Source organism: Phocoena sinus, chromosome 3 (assembly GCF_008692025.1).
Source record: "Phocoena sinus isolate mPhoSin1 chromosome 3, mPhoSin1.pri, whole genome shotgun sequence".
Taxonomy (NCBI): domain Eukaryota; kingdom Metazoa; phylum Chordata; class Mammalia; order Artiodactyla; family Phocoenidae; genus Phocoena; species Phocoena sinus.
The window spans coordinates 82,898,975-82,924,262 of NC_045765.1; the positions used below are offsets into that span (position 1 = coordinate 82,898,975).

Genomic DNA, 25,288 nt, shown 5'->3' on the forward strand with positions numbered 1-25,288 from the left:
CTACTGTTACAGCAACACATAACGGTGGGTTGATGAATTTCAAAAACATAATGTGGAGCAAAAAAAGCTAGACACAAAATAACACATATTTAAGATTCCCTTCTCATAAAATTCAAAAACAGGCAACACTAATCGCAGTGATAGAAATGAAAATAGTGGTTACTTTTGAAGGAATTGGTAATGACTTAGAGGACATCTGTGAGACCCTTCCAGGGGCTATAAATGTTCTACATCTTGATCTGGATGGTGGTTACATGGGGGGGTTAATTATTATTATTTTTTTTATTGAAGTATAGTTGATTTACAATGCTGTGCCAATCTCTGCCGTACAGCAAAGTGACTCAGTTATACACATATAGACATCCTTTTTTTTAATATTACATGGGGGTTTTAAAACTTGAAAATATTCTTTGTATAGTTAGTGGTTTGCACACTTCTATGTACATGATACATCAACTTTTTAAATTACTTTAAAATTGTTCTAGTGGGCAAACAAATGAGGAAATAGGTAAAATACTAAAATCAGGATTAAATTCTTCAGAATCATGCAGTGGATCCTTTTGCAGATCTCAAAACCATTCCCCAAGAAGATAATGAGATAAGATCCCCACATACATATGGACTCTTCTAATCAAACGTCCATGTATGCACTTTATCTTTGAGATTACAGGGATGATTTAAATATAGGCCCGATGCTCAGAGTTTATAACATGGTAGAAATTCAGTTTTAAGTATCTTGAATAACCTCAATATTTTATTTAAGTATATTTATTTATTTAATATTATTTAAGTTTACTTAATAAATTTGAATTCTCACTACATAAAAGGTGGTATATCATCACCTTTCTAATTTCCTACCAGGTATATCACTTCCTCTCTATGGTATTTTCACATATCTTTTACTGTCTTCAAGGTTCATATGTGAATATAATAAACTGTTGGATAATTCATTTTCTCATATAGGGTCCAACATATGACTCGTTTGAATCCTAACTTACACAATGCATCTGTTAAAAAGAAAAAAAAATGCTTTTGTGAGATCAGGAAAATTTGAATCTATCTGGATATATGATATTAAATTACTTTTAATTTTTTAGATGTGATAATGGTATTACGATCATACTTTTTACACCGAGTCCTTTTCATTTAGAGATACATACTGAAATCGTTATAGACAAAAATACATGACCGCTGAGATTTGCTCCAAAATAATTCGAGAGAGAGGAGTGAGATGACAGTGGGGCACAGCTGAAACAAGAGTGACCTTGAGTTGATGAATGTTGTAGCTGAGTCATGGATATGGGAAGCAGGAGTGGGGTGGAGGAAGGAATTTACACTATTCTCACAACTTTAGGGTACATAATAGATTTTCCACAGGGGGGAAGAAAGAGCAAGAACGACAGACAAATGATTAATTTTAGAAGCCTTCTCATCTAAGAAAAACGCTACTGCAGTCTCTGGATACAAGACGTTTGTTTGCAAAACTCTTGACATGTGCATCTGCCAGTCACACTACTAAATCACAGGATGCAACTGTAAGAAACAACACACTTTCAGCAGGAAAGGAAAACAGGGCATCACTGGAAAATGAACATCACAACTTAGTAGGTGCATGTTTTCAACTACATAAAGTAATGCCTCTTTAATCCTCAATGAGTGGTAAGAAAGGGACAACTTTAGAAATGGAACTGTAATATAAGATAATTTTCCTCTTCATGAATTATACTTTTATAGAAGAATTACATATTCTACGAAATACTGGGATGTGGGACAAAGAAACTAAGGCTATTGTGTTTTAGCCTCTTTTAATAATGAAGGGTCAACTTCAAATACAGTCCCATAATAAAATATTTTCCCATTACCTTAACATTATATTGAGAACGAGAATTCATATAATCAAAAAGCAGTTGGTAATTCTTGAACTGATGATCCCATTCCGTGCGTTCACAGTAGCGGAAATCATCTCCTAGGGGGGCCAGGACAACTGTGGTACGGAAAAGCTTTGACTTCTTTCGGTACTGATCTAGAAGCATCTCAGCCCTACAAAAGAAAAAAGGAAAATACTACTAAGAAAAGAACAAGGGGGTAACTTAGTAAAAAGTGTATTATATTAAAATATTGTGTATTTTACCTATATTCTATCTTAGCATAATTTATGAGGCAGACTTTTTAAACGACCATAGTGATTTTCTTTATCCATTTAAAATATTCATAAATTCTTATCAGAGGGAAAAACCCATAGTTTTCCAATGGAATATCCTTAGAGAAATAAAGTCACATACCAACTTTGGCATATAATTATTGGGGGCATCAATGCCCTCCTAAAGGTCAGCCACAGAGATTGGCTCTCAGATAGCCTGTCGTAAAACAATTTAGTCCAAGAAGACAGGATTTCTCATCTATATAAACTCTGAAGTTTGCTTTGACTTAATTCCCTTTCTCTAATTTAATCTAAAATTGCCTAATTAAACATAAAAAGGTATTTAGAATGAAGCCAATTATAGAACCATATTTCCTTTTCTAAAGGAAGAAAATCAACTCACTTAACACCTTCCGTCAATAATCTGAGTATTCGTCACGGTGTCCTTCTTAATACTGATCAACAGATAAAGCTTAGGAGTTGAATGAGCTATTTTGGTTTCTATCTCTCTGGGCGCTAACCCATGACTCAAAAGGTCAGCTAAACACAACGTGCTGCTGTGCTTCATATATTTCATATTCTCGTATTCTGTAAAAAACCCTTTGGGAGATGCTGAATTGGAGAACCATTTGAGGAAGTCTGGGAACACAAACTAAGAGGAAGCGCTTCTGAAAGTGAAATTAAACAAGCAGATGAACCCAGAGTAGTTCTCCATATTTCTAATGCCAAAGCTTAAAAAAACAGTGATAAATGACAAATACACATTTTTACACACTATTCCAATTTTCATTTCAAGGATTATCCAGAATTAGATTCTAATTCACAATATTAAAATTTATGAAGAAATCTCAAAGAATATCAATGATGGAAAGAGGCATTTTGTAGAAATTATGAAAAAAATTTAACTAAATTTAGAATCTCATATGATCTTTTTATATTGATAGTCTTTTTATATTGATAGTCTCTATTTATATTTATATTTAAAAATTTAATATTTTGCAAATATTAAATTAGCAAAAATTTAATAACTTGGGTAAAATGTAACCATAATATTCTTTTTTTAATTTAATTTTATTTATTTTTTTATACAGCAGTTCTTATTAGCTACCTATTTTATACATATTAGTGTATATATGTCAATCCCAATCTCCCAATTCATCCCACTACCACCACCACCCCCTGCCGCTTTCCCCCCGTGGTGTCCCTACGTTTGTTCTCTACATCTGTGTCTCAATTTCTGCCCTGCAAACCGGTTCATCTGTACCATTTTTCTAGGTTCCACATATATGCGTTAATATACGATATTTGTTTTTCTCTTTCTGACTTACTTCACTCTATATGACAGTCTCTAGATCCATCCACATCTCTACAAATGACCCAGTTATATAACATATAATACTTAGTTTTCTGAGATTAGCATTCAATATAGTACTTAATTTTTACTAGTAATTTACTAATATTACACATTTTCCAAAAACAATTTTAGATTATTACTTACAATTAAAAAACACACATACAATGAAATTAATCACATAGAAAGATATATAAGACCAAAGAAATACGAGGAAAAAATATACACATAAATTGCCGATACAAGATATAGTATGAGTGAGCATCCAACTAGATCCCCCAGGCAACCAGCATAAAAAAGGGTATGTGATCATTTAAATGCATCCCAAGGTTTACTACTGTAAGATATACCATATTTTGCATGTATATGTGTAAAACACATAAGAGGAAAGAAATCACAGACTCTAATGAAGTGCCTTTTCTATTCAGCATCTATCCTAACTAACTCCCAAGCTCCTGCCACAAAGTGTCAATGCTGGGAAAGCCAAGGGACCAACCTAACCCACCTGGCAGGTAGTGGGTACTCACTAATGCACAGTAAACTTATGACAAATGTACTGACCAACATCACATTTAAAGATGCACAGCTGCAATTCTCTTCATTTATTCTACCATGTAAGAAAGAGCAACTTAACTAGAACAAAGAAAAAAAGAATTCCCTGAAACATCAAATCACCTGACATGTGAATCATCAATCATATGTAAAATATATGGCACTAGACCAAAAACTGAACTTGTTGAAGAATGGTATTTCTTTATCTGCAAAGTAGAGGAACCTGATAAACTGAACTTATTAAATGTATCACCTGTACCTTATAGTTAAATTTCATTTTCTTTAGGGAATTAAAAAATCAAATGCCATTAAGCTGGAATGCCCATGTTTGATCTTTGTTCACCACAACTTCAAAAGGAAGGTGATATCTGCACAGGAATAACCAGCAGAGCTAAGACTTCAAGACTTGTAAGAAGTTTAAAAAAAAAACTATGTAGGTATTACATAGATTCTTTCATCCGTATGCCCCAGGTGCCTGGAAACCACTTTCAGAATCACTGGAACTGACTGGCCACAAGATGTGTTCTTGGGGGGATGGGGGGGTAATCTTTGAAGGGTTCTATGATACAGCGACGGGATTACACAAAATGGTTCTCAGGTACTCTAAGGAGCACCCAAAAGAGAAAAAAACGGGCCTCAAAATATCTATGAGTGCACTGGGATTCCGGTTACCCTTCAAAAAGTCTCCTATCCCTGACCACTGGAGCTGAAAGGAGTGTAAATACCATTCAGTTACAGCTGTTTTCCCAATTAGACAGGCAAGAATCCCCCCCTCCAACATGCATACACACATACTGCCCCAATCCACCACCACTTCCTTTCTACTACTCCTTTTGCTACATAATATACTGGATTACTCTCTTAGCCTAAGTAGCCTGACCCTAGAAAGCAGGCTGTTCAAGGTCTCCCATTGACCCTCACTTCTCTAGGAATCAAGAAAATGAAACCAGGTTGATCCCAAACCTTGGACAGTTTTTCAAAACAACTATGAAAGCCAGATTTTGATACAAAGGATGCGGCGAGCCGCTTCTGACCAGCAGAATGACGAATCACCACACGCTAGATTCTTCTCGCATCACACTTTATTGGAGTACAGCTTGGTTTCGGGCGGATGGAAGGAAAACCCCGTACGCTCGAGCCTGTCTGCTTATATAAGGGCTTAAGGACTCGTGTAAGTCCCTGATTCGTCCGTATGGTTATCGCATTTCGCAAGCCGGACTTTGGATAGCACTGCTTCAAAACCTGATTAGCATATTAGGTGCATACGCCCTAGCGGCATACTTAGTGCATGCGTAATGGCTATCCGGCTGCGCCCTACATCTCCCCCTTTTTTCTTTTCGACCATTGCAGCGGACATTGACCTGTACCAGTGCTCATACCGGGGTATGTACACGGTGTACCGGTAGTTTCCGCTTGCATTCGCAGACACCCTCCTGCGTGCAATACTCGCAATCGAACTGCAGGGTGCAAGGGCTGTCTTCACGTGGCATGGGCTCCTCATGGAGGTGCAATGGTAACGAGACCTCTCCGTGCAGAGGCAGCCCCTAGGGCCGATCCCCTATAGAGGTGCAATGGCGGCAAGGCCCCTCTGTGCAAGGGCGATCATATGTTTTTTAGGGTGGAGAGCCAGGCTGCGGGGGACTCGCCTTCACTGATGGCCACAAGCGCCTGAGTGAGCATTATCCTATCTCGCCGGGTTCGAATGCGAATACGACAGACCAACCAGAGACACAACACTATCCCAAACAAACAGCAGGCTGCGAACAGTCCCACACCCACCCATTCCTTAAAAAAGGAAAATGCTCTAGCTAGCCATGCGGTAAATTCTCCAAGAGTCACTGGATCCACTCTGGTTGCATTCAGCTGCAGGATATTCAACTTCTGCTTAAATATCATCTTCTCCGCCTCGCGGGACCAATTTCCCTTTAGGAATTCTCCAATCTGCTTGCTCTTATTCAGAGCATCCAATCTGTGCTTAGTGGCCTAGCACAAGCCGTATTCATCTCACAGCTAGTGGAATACAATACTGGGAGAATGGTACTTTGAGAATGAACGGGGATGGGGACTGGCCAGGTTCGGCTAATTCCCCAAAACGTCTTGATCTCCGCCTTGAGCAGGGGGAAGCTCATCAACAGTATCCAGCCCAGTGTCACTCCTTGAGCGCTCCACATCGTTCTTGGGATTATCTTCCACGACTCTTGTTAACCTTGTCGGGACCCAAATCGGATCTTGATCCTGAGACCAGACTTCTCTGGGTATGAATGTACACTTTGGCGGTTCCCGAACCGCAGCGCCAGGGGGGGCGCTAGCAATAAAAGCGGAAGTCTGAGTACATGTTAAAGCTTTTGATTTAGCAGAAGCACAAAATGGCGGACGAGCACCCGCAGAGGCACAAAATGGCGGACGAGCACATGGGGAACTGCCATATCGTCCTCTTTCATATTCGGCAGCTGCTTCTTCCAGATCCGCCTCCTCCTTGGGATTCAACTCATCTTGAGACAAATAAAGTGCTTTAAATTCATCTAAAAGTGGATACAATCCTGGCATTGCATCCGATTTTTCTATTTGTTTTTCTCTCCTTTTCCTAGGATTCTTAGGCCTATCTACCGTAGTCCCTATATTTTCACTTTCTGACGCACTATCTTGATGTATGCTAAGAGCTTTACGGCCCATCTGTACAATATCTTCGCATTTCCCTTCTCTTAAGCACGAATGTATCATTCTCCATAACGGAAACGTGCCTCGAGAGAGCTCCCCCATTTTGTGACGATCAGCCAAGTCCTTCCCCAGTTTTTCCCAAGATGGAACAGTCAGGCTTCCAGACACCGCAAACCATGGGGTGGCACCATCAATATCCTGCAACAGTTTACTAATAGTTTTATGTGAAATCTTAAGTCCTCGATCGTTCAGAAGGGCTTGGATGGGCTCATGGAATCCAACGGTTGGTTCCGCGGATGAACTATTCCCCATAGTTCACTCTCATATATGAACAACTTGCTAAAGCGGGAAGATCTCTGACCTATCTAATGGCCAGGGGAGACACACTCAGTCGGGCTGATGGCACCGTAGCCACACGCAGACAAAAAGTGCGACAGCTACGAAGAGAACGAAAGCGAAAATAAAAATCTCGGGCTCTATTGCAGCAAAAACATACCTAAACTGGACTACTTAACGGCGGTTCACTCCGTGTGTCGAGTTCTGAATCGGTCCTCCATGCGGGGCGCGCAGGTTCCCGGGTTTCGGCACCACTCGCGGCGAGCCGCTTCTGACCAGCAGAATGACGAATCACCACACGCTAGATTCTTCTCGCATCACACTTTATTGGAGTACAGCTTGGTTTCGGGCGGATGGAAGGAAGACCCCGTACGCTCGAGCCTGTCTGCTTATATAAGGGCTTAAGGACTCGTGTAAGTCCCTGATTCGTCCGTATGGTTATCGCATTTCGCAAGCCGGACTTTGGATAGGCCACTGCTTCAAAACCTGATTAGCATATTAGGTGCATACGCCCTAGCGGCATACTTAGTGCATGCGTAATGGCTATCCGGCCGCGCCCTACAAAAGGATCCATGGCTTCAAGAAGGCTGCCATGCTAAAATACTTTTTTGTCTGCCAGTGAGAGGCTCATACTGGAATGTTTTCTTTATGGCCACAAGGACACTCAATGCAAAGAGACCCAATCCCACCTTCATCCTCACACACACTTTTTTTTTTTTAGTAGTTAATTCTTTTTTTTTTTTAACATCTTTATTGGCGTATAATTGCTTTACAATGGTGTGTTAGTTTCTGCTTTATAACAAAGTGAATCGGTTATACATATGCTCAAAAATAAAGAGATTTGAGCCCAGAGCAACGATCTTACAAGGCTATATTATTTTTCTAGCAGAGCTGAGTGGTTTATATTACAACACAATGTTTTATTTTAATGCATTACGTGCCACTAATTTTAAAGTGAAGAAATTAAACTTTAAAAGCACCAGAATTAGAAGTATAGGTAGCTTGGTTTAATGAGATGCTTCCATCATTAGGACAGTTTTCTTCTAAGAAAAAAAAATAATTCATTCCTTTGATTTTTATTTAAAAATCTTTAAGTATAAATATTCCTAATTAAAGTTTTCTATAAGTCAAAAACATCAGAAAGATGCATAATGTGTATCCATCAGAGCTGGGCAGCATTCGCTATTACTGAAATTGTTGTTAAGGGAACAGATAATTACACTCTTTATGTGTTCCATTTCAGTAAATGTGTTTTTGCAGTTGGGCTGCTTTTCTTACCAATTTATACCATAGAGACCATAAGTTTTATTATCAACAAAAGTATATGAAATCAATCAAACACAGTAGAAGGCTTTTATAATGAGGGCAAAGGAGACAGTGATAACAGTGTATGATAGGTTATCCATTGTATATTAATCTACTATTGTTCACTTTCCATTAAGTTATAACATACAAGACAAATAGTCAAGGCTCTGGTATTTTTAAGTTGCTTTAGATCTAGTTTGAATGAATACCTTGAACAAGGATAAGCTGGCTACTAAAAACCATTTATTCAGTCCTTCAGCAACAAGCCACTGATGCTTGCTTGTTCAAGATATTGTCTTACAAAATGCATATTTTCGTACCTGTTCTGGAGATTTCCAAGATATATTGTTTCTGGGGGGACTCCCCAGGGACAACCATATCTGCCTCCAGGAAGTCGTTTAAAATCAAACTGGCAGCATATTTTAGGATCAGGTCCGCAAGTGTGAGGGATGTCATAGCTGTAGAAGGGCATCATGTGGCAAAAAATATCTGTGACAGATCCCAGATCTAAAATAAAGAGCCAACAGACCTGCATTTATAAATTTTGTTTTCCCCAAACTGTTCAAATTTCCAGTACTTTATATATACATAATGCAAGCTCCACCCTAAATCAACAACCCCTTCAACTACTAGAACACACACCCAAGCAGCGTTTAATGACCACCAGCCAGAAGGAGGATACTCACATCTGTCTCTATCTACCTCTTCTATCTAAACTTAGCTGAGAGAGAAAAGCCCCGCCATAAAGCAGCATCTGCTGACCTGGAAGGATATAAACTGAGCAGAAGCAAAAGTTATAACCAGCTCATCCAAAATTATGGCCGTGTCTATCCCTGGCTGCCAGCTCCGGCCACAACTGCTCCCACCTCAGGTAACAGGACACTCTGAGAGAGACCATTAGCGGCAGAGACTAAGTGAGAAGAGAGGAAGGGAGTAAAAAGGGGACCTGGAAGAATACGGGAAGAAGAAGGAGGGGGTTGTGAAGATACTGGGGAAATACTGGTTTTGTAGTGATGAGAAAGAAGTGTACTCAGGAGAGTTTTGTGGAGTCACCCTGATGTTCACCAATAAAGAGCCAATGATGCTTTTCTCCATGGAGGCAGAGGAAAAGTAAAAGTAATTTTCAAAAGCAAAAAGAAGAATCAAAACAAAGCAAACAAAAAAGATACAGAAAACGAGCACTGGTTCCTGACACAGAATTGTTTTTAATTGAAACCTCAATGCCAGTATATGTTGATATCACTGCTTTCCAGAGGTCAAAAGCCTCCCACCAAATAAGGCTGAAGGACTTCAATAAGAGTTAAAAGTGGTGTCTTTTTACGATTCTGACCTGCAAATACCTCTTCCCCTTTATGTATGGATCTCCAATTCTCAGCAATGCATTGCTTTTATAAGAAAGACAGACAGCAAGAAAAAACAAACAAGCAACATGTACATTTAAAAAAACTGAAAGCAACTGCTTCATTAAGAACCAGAACACACAAAGAAGCTCTACTTGATTCCAAAACATCATTTTAAAGCAACATGTCCAAATCTATCAGGTAAGTCTTAAAATATTCCAGTTTTCTCTCACACTCCATTTAGTTAAAATAATTACCAGGTCTTTTCCAAACTTTAAAGCTATTATAATCCGTACATTTGTGTGCTGTAAGTTGTTTCACTGAATCACATTCATGATTGTCACATCATGGATGCTGGTCGCTAATGCTTGCTATCTGCACAGAGGCTGTCATAGTCCCAGGACTTATGGCAACTTCCTTTCCTTTCTGCTATGAATCAAGGACATACTCCACATTCTACTACCTCTCTTCATGTCATACTATTTAGCAGCTCATTTACACATTTCAGTTTATCTGCTGTATTTGGTGGTGTTTGTCTTTTATCAAATTAGACTATAATTTTCTTATAAGCAACATTTCTTCTTAACATGGTATTAAGTACATAAAAGTACTCAGTAATTTCCTGGTGATAGATATTTATGGCCAATTTGAATGTAAGCAATATTTTAAGTAGGGCTTCCTCAAATTAATAATCCTTTTTATAAAACAATTAGTATGCGCCTTTGCATTTGATCAAAGTATACAGGATGCAATCCCCTACAAGCTCTTGTTTTCCCTACAGATTAGGTTTAATTTTCCAGGATAAAAAATTATATAGCTAATATGTTTCCTTACTGAAAAAAACAACAGTACACATAAAGATACCATCTAAATTTACAAATGACTTTTTCAAAACACTTCAGGAGGGTCTTAGATTACACAGAGAAGCAGGTATGATGTAATGTAGTGATTTCTGAACACTGTCTTAGCAATGAAATCCTTTTTTTGGATGAAATTTTACCAAGAACTTAATACTGATGGTGGTATATACTAGGGGTTGGGGACCTGGGCTTTGGAACAGCACAGAACTGGATTCAAATCTCAGCTCTGTACCCACTACCTGTATGACTTTTGGCAAATGGCTTCACATATCTAAGCCTCCATTTCTTCACCATTTAAAAGGGATAATTATAGAAACTAATTTAAAGAATTATAAAGATTCAATGAAAGTGAATATAAAGCATCTAACACCATGCATGGCCCATAATAAGGACTCAATAAATAAAATTAAGTAAGAAAATAAGGTGTTCTGAATTACATGGGGGTTGGGAAAGGCAAAGGCCTCTCAGGAGGCCTAAATCTTATCACCTCTGCCCCAGCAAAGAGCTGGAGAAGTACATCTTTAGAACACCTGCGTGCCCACAGAACAGTGTGAAAACAAGCGACACAGGTAATAGGAGAGCTGTTCTCGTAGGACAGGATTAAGGTTTTAAAAGGCAACTCTTACTAGATGCAGAGACAGGAGAGACAGAAGGAAGAAACACTGGCTGAATGAGAGATATATGACTGGACATTAGTTCTAATGCACATACAACTTTGTGATAAAACAGGTACTTTTTAAAAGAGAAGCAAGTGAAAGCATTACTTGCAAAAGACTAATTACTTGTATTTATTTACTTCCATTAGGCTTAAAAATCTACAATGTTCTATAGATAAATATCTTCACCAATGCTTAAAAGACTCCTGACACAAATACATTGAAAAAACAATTATGTGTATCTTTAGGCAACCATATTTTCAAGACTGACACTCTGAATAAAACCCATAACAGCATGAGTTCATAACCCCTGTGAAATAACATCTAGGTCAAGTGAGATCTTCAACTTTCATCAAACCCTACATACCCCAATTCTGTCTCCAAAAAAACTCCAGCGTTTTATGCAATGCAAAATGTTTTTTAACTGCATAATGAACTCTCTGGATAAGCATGTGAGAAAATCCAGCACGTTTTAGAAGATAAGCCATTGTTGGTGAATGTCCAAAAGGATCGATAGACCAGCCAGACCGAGGTTTCACCCCTGTTGATAAAGAAAATGTGTTATTGTTTTAAACTGATAAATGAAACAGAAGAAGTCACAACACATTTAGACCCATCAGAGTTCTTTTGGTCTCCTGGATGTTAAAATAAAGGGGCTGCCCTGCATTACCCTTAGCGAGCATTCCCAGCAGGACTCCCTGAGAGGATTCTGCCACTGCTGTGTTCTCCCGGGCAGGGTGAATAACACTGGAAGTTAATCAGTTGGAGGTGAAATAAACACTCTGCCACCTGATAGATATTAGAAAGCTACTGCACTCAGTGGAGGCAGAGAAAGAATCAGGACCAAGTCACTGCCCTCTAGGATCTAACAGTCCTGTCTTCTGTGGAGACGCATAACCCAGCAACTCCCTGTTACATAATACAGAAAAGTAACCTAAGTCATTTCAACTTGCACTCCCCAACCCCAACATTAAGGGATTTTAAACTATCTTGTATAGCTTACAATAGTCCCAAATCATCATAATATACAGTAGCAGAAATGGCCAAAGTAACTGTACCATATTTCATTAAATCTTAAGACATTTTGATGCTGGTGCTTTCTACCAAGAATGGGTCAATAGAATTTTTCACACCTGACTCACACCAATTCTAAGAGTGAAGCCCTAAAGATATATCTCAATTTCACAGAGGATAAAATATAAAAAACATAATAAATGCACAGATTAGAATTAATGAAATAAGATTATTCATTGGGCATTATACAAATCTGATCTTTTATTTATTCAGGATTCTCAAAGAAGGCTTCTACAAACAACCTATAAATCGACATAAGTAATAGAATTGTGCACATTTTTTTCACTCAAACACCTGTTTAGCACCTTTCATATGCCAAAGACTAAAAGAGGCCCTAGGATTACAAAAATGAGTCAATCTTGATCCTGATTCTAGTTGCAGAGATTATGATGAAAATAGGTGTAACACAGGATAACAGAAAAGAGAACAGAGAGAACTCTGTAGAACAATATTGAAGATTAACACCGAGGTGAGAAGCCACCAAGGAGACTGAGAAGGAAAAGTCAGAACTGTCAGAGGACCAAGAGTATGTGTCAAAACTCAAAGTGACCATATAATCTGTCCATTTCACATATGTAATTTACCTCCAAAAAATTATAAAGAAATCTTGAACTCTATTTAGTAATTTTGGGTTTTTGTGGTAGTATAGGTTTAGCAATTCTGAAACTTTCATGTATTTCAAGACTGAGTAAATTAGAGTAAAGGAGCCAGGTTTTACACTGTTAAGAAAAGGAACTATAGAGTATGTAAATATGAAAGAGCAGAACCCTATGATACTGAGTTGAAATAGGAGATAGTAGTACTAACATGAATAAATATACATATATACACACAAATATATAAACAAACTCTCTCTATATATACATATACACACACACACATTTCTTAGCTCAGTGCAATAACACCTCAGTACCAAACAACATTATCTTCAATCCCAGACTTTGACCTCTAAATGCCATGCTCTATTAAAAATAACCTTAAAGAAATTACTTATTCCAGGGCTGAGGCTAGGAAAGTACAAGATAACCCTGGAACATATTCTTGGGGCATAAATTAAAGAAATGGTCAAAGGGTCATGGGAACATATAAAAATAAATCAGGAGATAGTTGAAGGGGCTTCCACTGGCCAAATGCAGGACAACTGGGGAATCAAAATAAATACTAATAGTAGTGGACTATAGCCCATTGAATAAAATAAGAACCCATGAGCTCACAAATAAATTGAAAATAAAAAGGAAAGCTCTTCCTTTTAGTATTAATAGAATATTAACTGATAAATATAGAAGCAATGATGGAATTAGAAAATCACCAATGGATCCTAAAACTAAAACATTAAAGTTTGATGAGGAACAGGATATTTACCTATTCTCAATGTATGTCCTACAAATTAGTTATTAATTTGAAAGGCAGAAAATGTAACAGTACAGTAAAGAAAATTAAAAGACACAACTTAAACAAGTGATCAAGAATAGCATCACCAATATGGGGACAAAGAGATGACAAGTGCCTTCTGACAGGATGCACTGAGGAAAACAGAAAATAACTACAGTGATAGTCTAGCAAAATAAATTAGGTTAGATTACATAGATAGATCAGATAGATAAATAACCTAAAACTAATCATAAGGAAACAGACAAAATAAAATTGAGAGACTTTCTACAACAGAGGTCTGCACTCCTCAAAAATATCAACGTCAAGAAATCCAGAGAAAGGCTGAGGTCTGTTTCAGGTTAAGGAGACTAAAAGGACATGACAACTACAAGCAACACGTGATCCTAGGTTGGATTCTGGACTGGGAGGGGAAAAAGCAGTCTTTATTAAAAAACATTATTGAGACAATTGACAAAATTTGAATATAACCTGTGAACTAGATTGTAGTATTGCTAACGCTCCTGATTTGATAACTATCTTCTGCTTATCTAAGAAAACATCCTTATTTCTTAGGAAATAACACAATGAAGTATTGAGAGACAAAGAGACAAGATGCCTCCAACTTACTCTCAAATGGTTCAGAAAAACACATATGGGAATCTAACTAGAGTCCCTTGGTATCCAGGGAAGATTGGTTTCAGGACCCCTGAAGATACGAGAATCTTTGGATGTCAAGTCATATAAAATGGTGATGGTGTAGTAGTTGCATATAACCTACACACATCCTCTTGTATACAGGCATACCTCCAAGATACTGTGGGTTTGGTTCCAGACCACTGCAATAAAGCGAATATCACAATATTTTGGTTTCCCTGTACATATAAAAGTTTTGTTTACGGTAGTCTATTAACTGTACAATAGCATTATGTCTAAAAAAATGTACACACCTTAGTTAAAAAATACTTTATATGTGGAGAAAAAAGAACCCTTGTGCACTGTTGGTGGGAATGTAAATTGGTACAGCCACTATGGAAAACAGTATGGAGAATTCTCAAAAATTTAAAAAGAGAACTACCATATGACCCAGCAATTCCACTCCTGGGTATTGATCTGAAGAAAACAAAAACACGAATTTGAAAAGATACATGTACCCCCATGTTCACTGCAGCATTATTTACAATAGCCAAGATATGGAAGCAACCTAAGTATCCACAGATGGATCAATGAATAAAGAAAATGTGGTGGTGTGTGTGTGTATATATATATATGTGCGTGTATATATATATATATATATATATATATATATACACACACATATATATATATAAAATGGAATCCTATTCAGGCATATGAAAGAATGAAATCTTGCCATTTGTGAAAACACTGATGGAACTTGAGGACATATTTCTGATGAAATAAGCCAGACAGAAAAAGACAAATACTGTAATGATTTCACTTATATGTGGAAGCTAAAAAACAAAACGAATAAACATAATAAAACATAAACAGAGTCATAGATATAGAGAACAAACAGGTGGTTGCCAGAAGGGAGGGGACTGGGAGGAGGAAAGAAATAGGTGAGGAAAATTAAGAGGTACAAACTTCCGGTTGCAAAATAAATGAGTCATGGGTATGAAATGTACAGTGTGGGGAATATAGTCAATAACTATGTAATATCTTTGCATGATGCCATATCTAGACTTATCATGATGATCAATTTGAAATGCATAGAAATATCGAATCACTATGCTGTATAACAGGAACTAACATAATGCTGTAGGTCAAATATACTTCAAAAACAAACAAACTTATAGAAAAAAGAGATCAGATCAATGGTTACTTCAGAGGTGAGGGTGGGAGAAGGAATTGAATGAAGACAGGCAAAAGGTAAACTTCCAGTTATAAAGATAAATAAGTACTAGGAATGTAATGTACAACACGATAAATATAATTAACACTGCTGTATGTTATATATGAAAGCTGTTAAGAGAGTCAAATCCTAAGAGTTCTCAGACAAGAGAAAATTGTTTTTTCTGTTTCTTTAATTTTGTATTTATATGAGGTGACAGATGTTCACTAAACTTGCTGAGATAATCTTTTCACGATGTATGTAAGTCAAATCACTATGCTGTATATCTTAAACCTACACAGTGCTGTATATCACTTATATCTCAATAAAACTGGAAGAAAACCAAAACAAAATAAAACTTTATTGCTAAAAATCAGCTAAGCATCGCTAGCCTTCAGCAAGTCACAATCCTTTTGCAATAGAAACAAAGATCACTGATCTCAGATCACCATAACAGATACATTAACAATGAAAAAGTCTGAAATATTGCTAGAATTACCAAAATGTGACACAGAGACACAAAGTGAACAAATGCTGTTGGAAAAATGACACCAACAAACTTGCTCAACAGGGCTGTGACAAATTTTCAATCTGTAAAAAACGTAGTATCTGTGAAGCACAGTAAAATGAGGTATGCCTATAATTTAAATCACCTCCAGATTACTTATAATACACAATGTAAATGCTATGTAAATAGTGATAAATACAATGTAAATACTATGTAAGTAGCTGCCAGGCATGGCAAATTCAAGTTTTGCTATTTGAAACTTTCCAGATTTTTTTTTTTTCAATTATTTTCTGTCCACTGTTGGTTGAATCATCAGATATGGAACTGGTGAATACAGAGGGCCAACCCTACAGGATATATAGGAGCCCCTCTCAAATACTATCATGCGACTCTATAAATTTGAAATGAAATGAAATTAAGCTATAAAATAAAAAAAAGGAGTGTGTGTTGTCCCAAATAACTAGGACAGAATAAGCTTACAAACAAGAATAAAAATCAACATGAAAAGTTAGTGATGCCTGAGACTTCATCATCACTGATGATCTTTTCCGTATCAAAATCACCTGATACACAGGAATAGCAAGCTAGCTGCAACAGATTAAAGAATCCCTGAGAAGTAATGATGTAGAAGAGAAAGAACGTAAACTACATTTTTAAAAACTGATACGAAATGAGGTAGAAGCTAGGGAGAGACGTAGACAGGATCCCAGTATCCTTCTAGGATTTTCCTTGCTATAAGCGAATCTTTTTTTTTAAAGGGGGCAAGTGACAAACTTAGGGGGGAAATGCAGTATATAAAAAATCCAAAATTTTATAAAGAGGGTACGTATGCCAATAAAACCAGGAAAGATTTTGTGTTTTCATGTAAGAACAAGACTGTCAAAATATAAAAAAGTAAAATCAAGAAAAATTACAGGAAACAATCATTAAAAAGAGTAAAATACATCATTCAGTTTTTGGCAAATCTAATAGACTTAAATATTAGAACATGAACAACATGAATAATATAATTAATAAAACTGGATTATTCCAAACATATCTAATATTAAAGCTTAAGAGGAGTCAGAGAACAGTTACAAAATGGATATTTTAGGCAAAAGATAACCTTAAAAACTCAAACTTAGTTTCTAATGGTCAAATTTATATAATAAAGTTAGTAAAAGCAGAAATTAACCACCAAAGACTAAACAATTTAAAAAGTATCCCAAACCAAATGTAAAAACAGTGTCCAAAACAACATGTTGCTCTAAACTGTTTAAACAAAACTGAGAACACTACTCTAATTTACAAGGTACAGAGTTACATTTGTCAAAACTCAAACTCTACAGTTAAATGTGTTGCACTGCATGTAAATTACACATCCATAAAAGCTAAACATAAAAAAAAATCCACAAAAACTGAGGTTTATAAAGTGAATATTTTGGCTTAGAATATAATTAAGTATTTAAGAAAAAGTGGCACTGAGTAGGGGGTCCCCAAGTCCACTCCCAGATTTCACGACTTAAGAAAACTTACAGCACTAGACATATAGTCATACTCACAGCTTTGATTTATTATAGTGAAAAGATACAAAGAAAAATCAGCAAAGAGAAAAGGCACACAGGGCAGAGTCCACAGGAAACCAGGCACAAGCTTCTAAGAGTTCTCTCCCTGTGGATCACCCAGGATGAGTTAATTACTCCACCAGCGAATGGTAACAATACCTGAAATGCTGTCAACCCAGAAAGCTCACTAGAGACTCAGTGTCCAAGGTTTTTACTGGGGTCTGGTCATGCAGGCACCCTCTGTCTAGTACATAATATGATTCTAGACTCCCAGAAGGGAAACAAATGTTTAGCATACATTGCCTGTTTGTATAGTTTAAACACAGTGAGTCACTCATCATTTAAGAAATCCAAGTCCTCAGACACCAGCCAACAGCCAACTTTGCAAGCAAGATCTTTCTAAGGATAGCAGTTTCAGATCTGTTATATTAACTCTTTTCAGCACAGGTATGATATTTGCAACTTACTCTGTAACAATCACAACAATAACAATATGGAAAGAGGAAAAAATAAGGCAAATGTGTCAAAATAATGACTGGTGAACCTGGTTGGGGGCCTTATGGGAGTTCTTTGTAGTATTCCTACAACTTTTAAGTTTGAAATTATTCCAAAATAAAAAGTAAATAAAATATTAATGGGGGTGGGGGGATTTTACCCCTAACAGAAGAATACTTTAAAATAATAAAATATTTAGAAATAACTTCAATAAAAACATGTATATTTACCATAAACTACAAAATTGTACTGAGAGAGATGAAATATTTGAAAACAATTACATACCATGTTGCAGAATGCAAATATTCGATACCACAAAGATTTCGAGTAGTCCTATGTTCTTATGAGTTGTATGAACATCTGATTTTATCAGTTCAGAATACCCTTCCCCACTTCTTGTTGTAACAGGATACTTCTTCCCCATGGAGGACCCATTCACATGGTTCAGGCAAGGCTGACCCTGCCCCAAACCACTTTCCCCACATGATCATTTCCATCAAATTAACCAGGTCGCAGTGATTTCAGCTCCTTTAACTCTGGCCTCAGTAAACTGGCTCAGAGATAAGCGCCTAACCCAAAGTGGGTCAATTAGGTAAGGTATTAAGGAAAACTCCTCCTAATTGTTAGACCAAGAAGATCAGAGTCCTGGTTGTCCACGGCAGAGTCAAGGGACAGTATCCCGACGACATAATCTAAGTCCTCTGGATCCAACCTTACCTGAAGCTACCCTATCTCTGGAATTCTCAATGACAAAACTAACATTTTTCTTTCTTTGCTTAAGCTAGTAAACTAGGTTTTTGCCTTTTATGATCAAGTGTCTTAACTAATACATAATTAAAATCCCAGGGGGATAGTTTTAGAAAAAAATACTAAAATTAATAAATAGGTAAAATTGATAAATAGGTGAAACAAGGTAGATGACCCTAAGAGTGACCATATTATATCTATGTAACTGAGTTTACGATCCAAGAAACATCATAAATCAATAAAAAAATATTCAGTAATAATCAGTGCTAGAAAAATTAGTTACTAAAAAAAATAAAAAGCCCCATCTCACATTCCCCAAAATTAATTTTCTGAAGCAGTCCAAACGGAAGAGAAAGATACGAATACATACCTAGATTTTTTTCCAGCCACTGATGTCCTTCAATTAGTTGGTCAATTAAGGCAAAATAATGTGGAGCAGCTTCATCAGGCATAACCCAGCCACCTGTCACAATTTCAAACTGACCGTTTTCTAGTAAACTAGGGAGAAAATAACATGAGTTTACATTAACATATATAAGAAAAGTTCAAATAAAAATGTAAGACATCATAAACATTAGAGACAGCCTTTAAATGTAACCAGTATTCACACTAATTGTTAATTTTTTTTTTTTTTAAACCAGTGGATGAATTTCAACTTTGGGACCCTGGTGATAAAGTGTCCTTAGTAAAGTATCTGCTCCTCCTGCCCTAGGCAAAGCCATGCAGGTCACTCTGCAAGTTCTATTTCATAAGGGTATAATCTCCCACACAACTTCAAAGATTCCTGATGTCAGCAGCCATATCTGATTTACTTCTGGATCTGGCCGAGCACCTAGCAAATACCTGAGTATATGCTTGATGAATGTTAATTGGAGGATTGTCATTTTAAGCACAATTATTAGTTTCATTACACCTATGCTGAAAAATCAGGACTTACTTTAGTACTTCTGACACTGATAAGTTAATCACGCAAACTACAAAAGTAATAAAAATAAAAGTAAAGCTAGTAAATATCACATGCTTCTGGGAATACAGAAAACATTATAAAGCACCCTGCTCCAGTCAATTATAATGTAGGCTATATAGTTTATCTTTCATTATTGAGCCAAAAGTTCTAACATTATCATTATCTGTTCATTGAGTGCTCTTTACCATAATACTACACAAAGTAACTAGACCACAGCCCTGGAGAACTAAATTGTTACAAGAAGATACCTTCCTCAGAGACAGAAAAAAATCATCAACTATTGGGCTTCTCTGGTGGCACAGTGGTTGAGAGTCCGCCTGCCGATGCAGGGGACACGGGTTCGTGCCCCGGTCTGGGAAGATCCCACATGCTGCAGAGCGGCTGGGCCCGTGAGCCACGGCCGCTGAACCTGCGCGTCCGGAGCCTGTGCTCCGCAACGGGAGAGGCCAAAGCAGTGAGAGGCCCGCGTACGGCCAAAAAACAAACAAACAAAAAAAACATCAACTATTAAAAATTTGAAGAACTACCTGAGGAAGTGTAAATGTCAAGAACTTAAGCAAGTCTTTTAAGTGCCACAGACTTCTGAGTTTGCGACAAGGGGGTTTTGAAAACGATGTAAAATTTCAGAAGCAAAAGCAGTTTTAATAAGGATAAACATCACTGAATGCCTGTAGCTAACAGCCAAGCACCAAGCCAAATTTAGCTGAAACAGACCAGAGGCATAAAGAATAAACATTTTCCTACAAGGCATGTAACAAAGCCACAGCATTAACAGAACATCCAATTTTTTCAAACATATGCATGATCATAGAACCAATGACAGAGTGGATAATGGACACAATTTCTAAAAATGAATGAATACATGAATGATTTCCTTGTATAAAATAAAAAGAGATTAACTACATCTGTATTACCATGGGGATCACCAAATAATACAATTTCATATGGAGAATATGATGGCTCATTATATAGTGTCTAAAGAAACTCCAATGTTCCAGTCAAACCTCAGATTCTCACAGGCCCACATCAAGAACTTGTAAGAAAGAAGCTGGAAATTTCTGAAAATTGTATTTCTTTAAGAACACAACTAAATCCAAGGCTATTTTGTCCCACTCTTACTGCCTATGGGACTTTGCTTACAGTTAGTTCTTCTTGTCTTTCTGGTGATTGCCTGATTTAGCCACACCCTGGAAGCCATGGACCAGTCCCACGCCTTATGCCTATGAGCAGTATTTGGAAGCCTGAGATGTGAGGACAGATTTGGGACTTAATCTCTAGTCATCAAATATAGAAACTTGACCTCCTTATCTCAGTATTCCAATAAACAGATCTTCTGGAAAATATCAGAAATAAATTGGTCAAAACAAATTCTTTGCTGCTCTTGAATAGAGAATAGAAACTATAAATTAAGTAATCTGAATATTAAATGGAAAAAAATCACTCCAATGATGGAATTTCTCACCTATATCAAGTTTTATTTTGCTACATATTCCCTGTTCCATAGGCATAAATGGGCTCCAAGAAACAGCCAACCAAGCAAAGAATGACACATATTATATTTCCTCAGCTCTATCTGTGAATAATTTATCCCTTCCCCCTCTGCATGATGCCTGAGATGCTACTGTGATTGTGTACAGAGTTCTTATCTGTACACAATGATTACTTTAAAGACTATCCTATCTATTACTATGGGGGAGACATGAAAGCCTCTCACTCATTAAAATGTTTTTCAGGATTTTCTTATCTATTTTCTTCTCTCCTATCTTTCCCAACCTGGCTGATCCCAGCTGCCCTCATTTCTCAGCTCAAATAAAAGTCTCTGGGCCACAGAGCCTAAATCAACACTCCCACTGTACCTCCACACTCTATCACACAATAGTATTTTTCACAAACCAGAATGGCCTTGTTCATTTACTGCTTCCCCTCCCTCCTCACCCCACCCACCATTATAACATAATCTCCAAGAGAGCAAGGACCAGGACATGTTTTGTTCACTTTTCCAGGCCCAGCACTGAGAAGCTTACTTGGCATTTAATGGGTACTCTCTGCTGTTAGATGAAGAGGGAATGAGTGAATGAGATTCTCAGTTTAAAATGAGTAGTAACATAAAGTTTGTTATTAGATGAAGTTCACAGACATATGCAAAATAAGTTGAACAGGGAAGGGTCAGTTAAAAAGGAGTGTGAATAATATAGGTATAAAGTGACATAACCTGGAATATGATTCATGTAGGAGAAACGAACGGGGAGGGAGAGAGAGGAGATGCTTCATGAAGCATCAGTGGGAATCGAGAAATATTTTGTCATAGAAGAAAGGATTAAAGTACGAATGACTTAGGGTTTTGATTCCAGGGGTCTAATGGGGTGGTGGTAATACACATAGACAATGCAGTTCAGTTGAGAAGGGAATCATTTTGCAGTAATAAATATAAACTTGGATAAGGCTATTTGATGTGACAGTGAGGCAGCCAAAAGGACCTAACTGAAAAAGAAAACTAAGTTTAGGGGAAAAGGCCAATATAAAATTAAGTTTTGGAGGAATGAAACAAAGATGAAATAGAGAAGGATGGGAAGTCTGGAGAAAACAGTCAAAAGGAGAGTTAAGGAACAAGCAGAAGGACAATATAAGAGGAAATTGAGGTGAAAAGAAATGTTAAAGATAAAAAGGTCAAATCTGTGACTATGACCTGAGACATTCTAGAAAAGAGTAATGAGGCACAACCTGCACTTCTTGGTAAAAGGCATTTTTATAGTTTAAAAAGCTACCATATAACTGTGACTTACTCAGAAATGGACACATCAGTGGGTCAGAATATAAAGTTGAGAAATAAATTTTAAAAAATTTTATATTATTGAAATAGCCATTAAATTAGTGGGGAAGAATGGATTGCGGTTTGTTTACTTTTTTAATCTTCAGTCTGAGTGATTTAAAACAAACTCATAAGAAAGCCAAAATATTATGTCATGGAAGCCAAAGGACTGATATTTGAAATGGCTCACACAGGTTTTTAATGAAAACTACATGAGGAGGTCACAAGAGGCATAAGTGATGTCATAACAGCAGGCCAGAAAGAACTTAGGTTTTAGTTTTTCTTAAGAAAGTTTCTCTAATCAGGTAGAACAAAAGGGAAGAAAATAGACAACATGATTTAAGATATGAAGCAATGTGACAATGAGTGGACACCTGGCCAAATAATCAGGTTAGTGAGTACTCCTATTTCACTCAACTGCCTGTTCTCCCTAGTCTATACATATGAATGGTGAAAACCAGATTATAAACCAGACATTCTTACAGGCAGGAAGGTCAGGCTTGATATAAAATATTCACTGTGTTAGGCAAAAACACATGTCACTTGACCAGTTAAACAAACAAACAAAAAATACACATGCACACATAAAAACTGCAGAAGTGCACACATTTGCCACGTTTACCCCTGATTTCTAGAACATATGTGATAAGCACTTAAGAAGCACCTGAAGAATGACAGGAAAACAAAATGGCCCAAATATACATGAGGAAAACACTGACCTAATGACTGAAAAGCACAGCCACCATCATCATCAGGTAGTGATAGGTACAAAAAGTAGGCCTGACAGTCTTACAGAAACAACACTCCAGGAAATACTGAGAAAAATATTTATAAGCAATAGCAGAAAAGCTATGTTAGCCTACAAAAGGTACCATATTTAAAATCACCATTGTTAGCAATACAAAATAAAATTAAGACAGACTGCAAGCTGTATATTCCACACCTTCGTAATTTTTTAAAAATCAGGTAATGGGAAACACCTATAGAAAAAGTTACTTAGAATAAGTACAGGTGCTTCCAAGTATTTCCACTCACTTAGTGCTCAACAAGCATGAATTGAGCTAGTTCTCTGCAATTGTCAGGGGAGTACAACAAGGACCTACTGTATGGCACAGGGAACAATAGTCAGTATCTTTTAATAACCTATAATGGAAAAGAATCTGAAAAAGAGTACATATATATATATATATATATATATATACACACACACACATATATATGCATAACTGAATCACTTTGCTGTGTATACCTGGAACTAACACAACATTGTAAATCAACTATACTTCAATAGAAGGTTGTTCGGGACAAAAAGAAAATGGACATACTACTTATACTACTTTTAGGAGAGCAATGCCTATTGTTTTAATGATAAAAGTGAAAGGATGCAGAAAATTGTAAATAAAAGTTACCCAGATCTAATTCCCCAATAACAACCACTGTTCTAACTCTGAAAAAAAAAAAAAAGGGAAGTACAAAATCAAAGAAGATGTGCCCACCTCATAGGGTCTATTGCTTAATTTCTACCAAGCGACGCTCTGGTTTCTGGCAAATTTTTTGCATGAATGCTCTTCCTAATATTTTCTAATAAACAAGAGATCCAGAAACAAATGAAAAGACTGGGAAAGAGAGGGAGAGAAAGAAGTATATACGTGCAGCAAATCCAGAAAACAGGAAAACAGACACTAACTTTCACAATTCACAACACCCTTATTTTACTTTTTTAATTGGTTGATTTGTAAGCCATTATGTACTTCTCTGTTTCTACAATTTCTCTGCTTGAGAATCTGATATAAAAAACTTAAGAAAATACTGATCAAAATTAAGCTGAGCATATCTGTCACAGCTCACTTTGCCCAAGATCCAGAATTTACATTTATGAATTTACTTGCCAAGCACAAGAAGTTGCGAATCATTTTCTCTGAGTGTCACTTTTTCCCCTATGTAGACACATCACACATTTGAAATTTAGTCACACACAGAAGGACAGTCTCAAAGAGCTTTTTTCCCTAATGGGAAAATTGTTACAGATAACTTAGTAGCAAACAATGCATTATTTAGCAAGCTTCAAAGAATCACAAATTAATTTCACATGAGAAAACGAGTTGAATTTGTATGGGGAAATATGAAATAATACAAGATGATGTATGGTGATTCATTCTTAAATAAAAAATTAGTTAAATGGAAAATTTAAAAAGATGGAGGCTCTCAATGAATCAATTAATAGGCTAAAAGCATTTGCTCATCAGATTATCTGACTCGTATGCCTTTCGTGGGGAATATCTAATAAGAGAGTAAAAATAAGATGTTTTAAAAACCACTCACATAATAATTGGGGAAACTGATCATATACCTCTGAGTATTATAGACACCCATCTTTAGAGAGTATACGAGGGACAGATGACCAATGAGTCATCTCCTCATTTCTTCCTCACTTCATTCCAGCCATACCCTTTCTTTGAGTTTGCAGTCCATGCTCTCTGTCTGGAATGTTTTTCCTCCCAGTATTTACCTCACTGGCTCATAGCAGATCTATCAGGAGCCTTCTCTGGCCACCACACTCCACCCAAACCCCACCTAAGTTGTTATCTTTCATAAAATCCCAAACTTTTCTTTCATAGCATTTATCACAAAATTTAATAACACATCTGCATGTTTACTGTCTTTGTCCCTCAATAGACTGTAAGCTCATGAAGGCAGGAATCATATCTGTTTTGCTCGCCATTTAA

At 36.9% G+C, this 25,288-nt stretch overlaps 1 protein-coding gene across 1 annotated transcript in view; it reads right to left on the reverse strand.

The window, feature by feature from the left end:
• MAN2A1 (mannosidase alpha class 2A member 1) overlaps positions 1 to 25,288 on the reverse strand; it is a 164,121-nt gene that overhangs the window by 80,257 nt on the left and 58,576 nt on the right. The window contains exons 5-8 of the mRNA XM_032627990.1: positions 19,157 to 19,284; positions 11,566 to 11,739; positions 8,663 to 8,849; positions 1,863 to 2,040 (exon numbers count right to left, since the gene is read on the reverse strand). Of these exons, the coding sequence (XP_032483881.1) occupies positions 1,863 to 2,040; positions 8,663 to 8,849; positions 11,566 to 11,739; positions 19,157 to 19,284 (667 nt within the window). The remainder of the gene's footprint in view (positions 1 to 1,862; positions 2,041 to 8,662; positions 8,850 to 11,565; positions 11,740 to 19,156; positions 19,285 to 25,288) is intronic.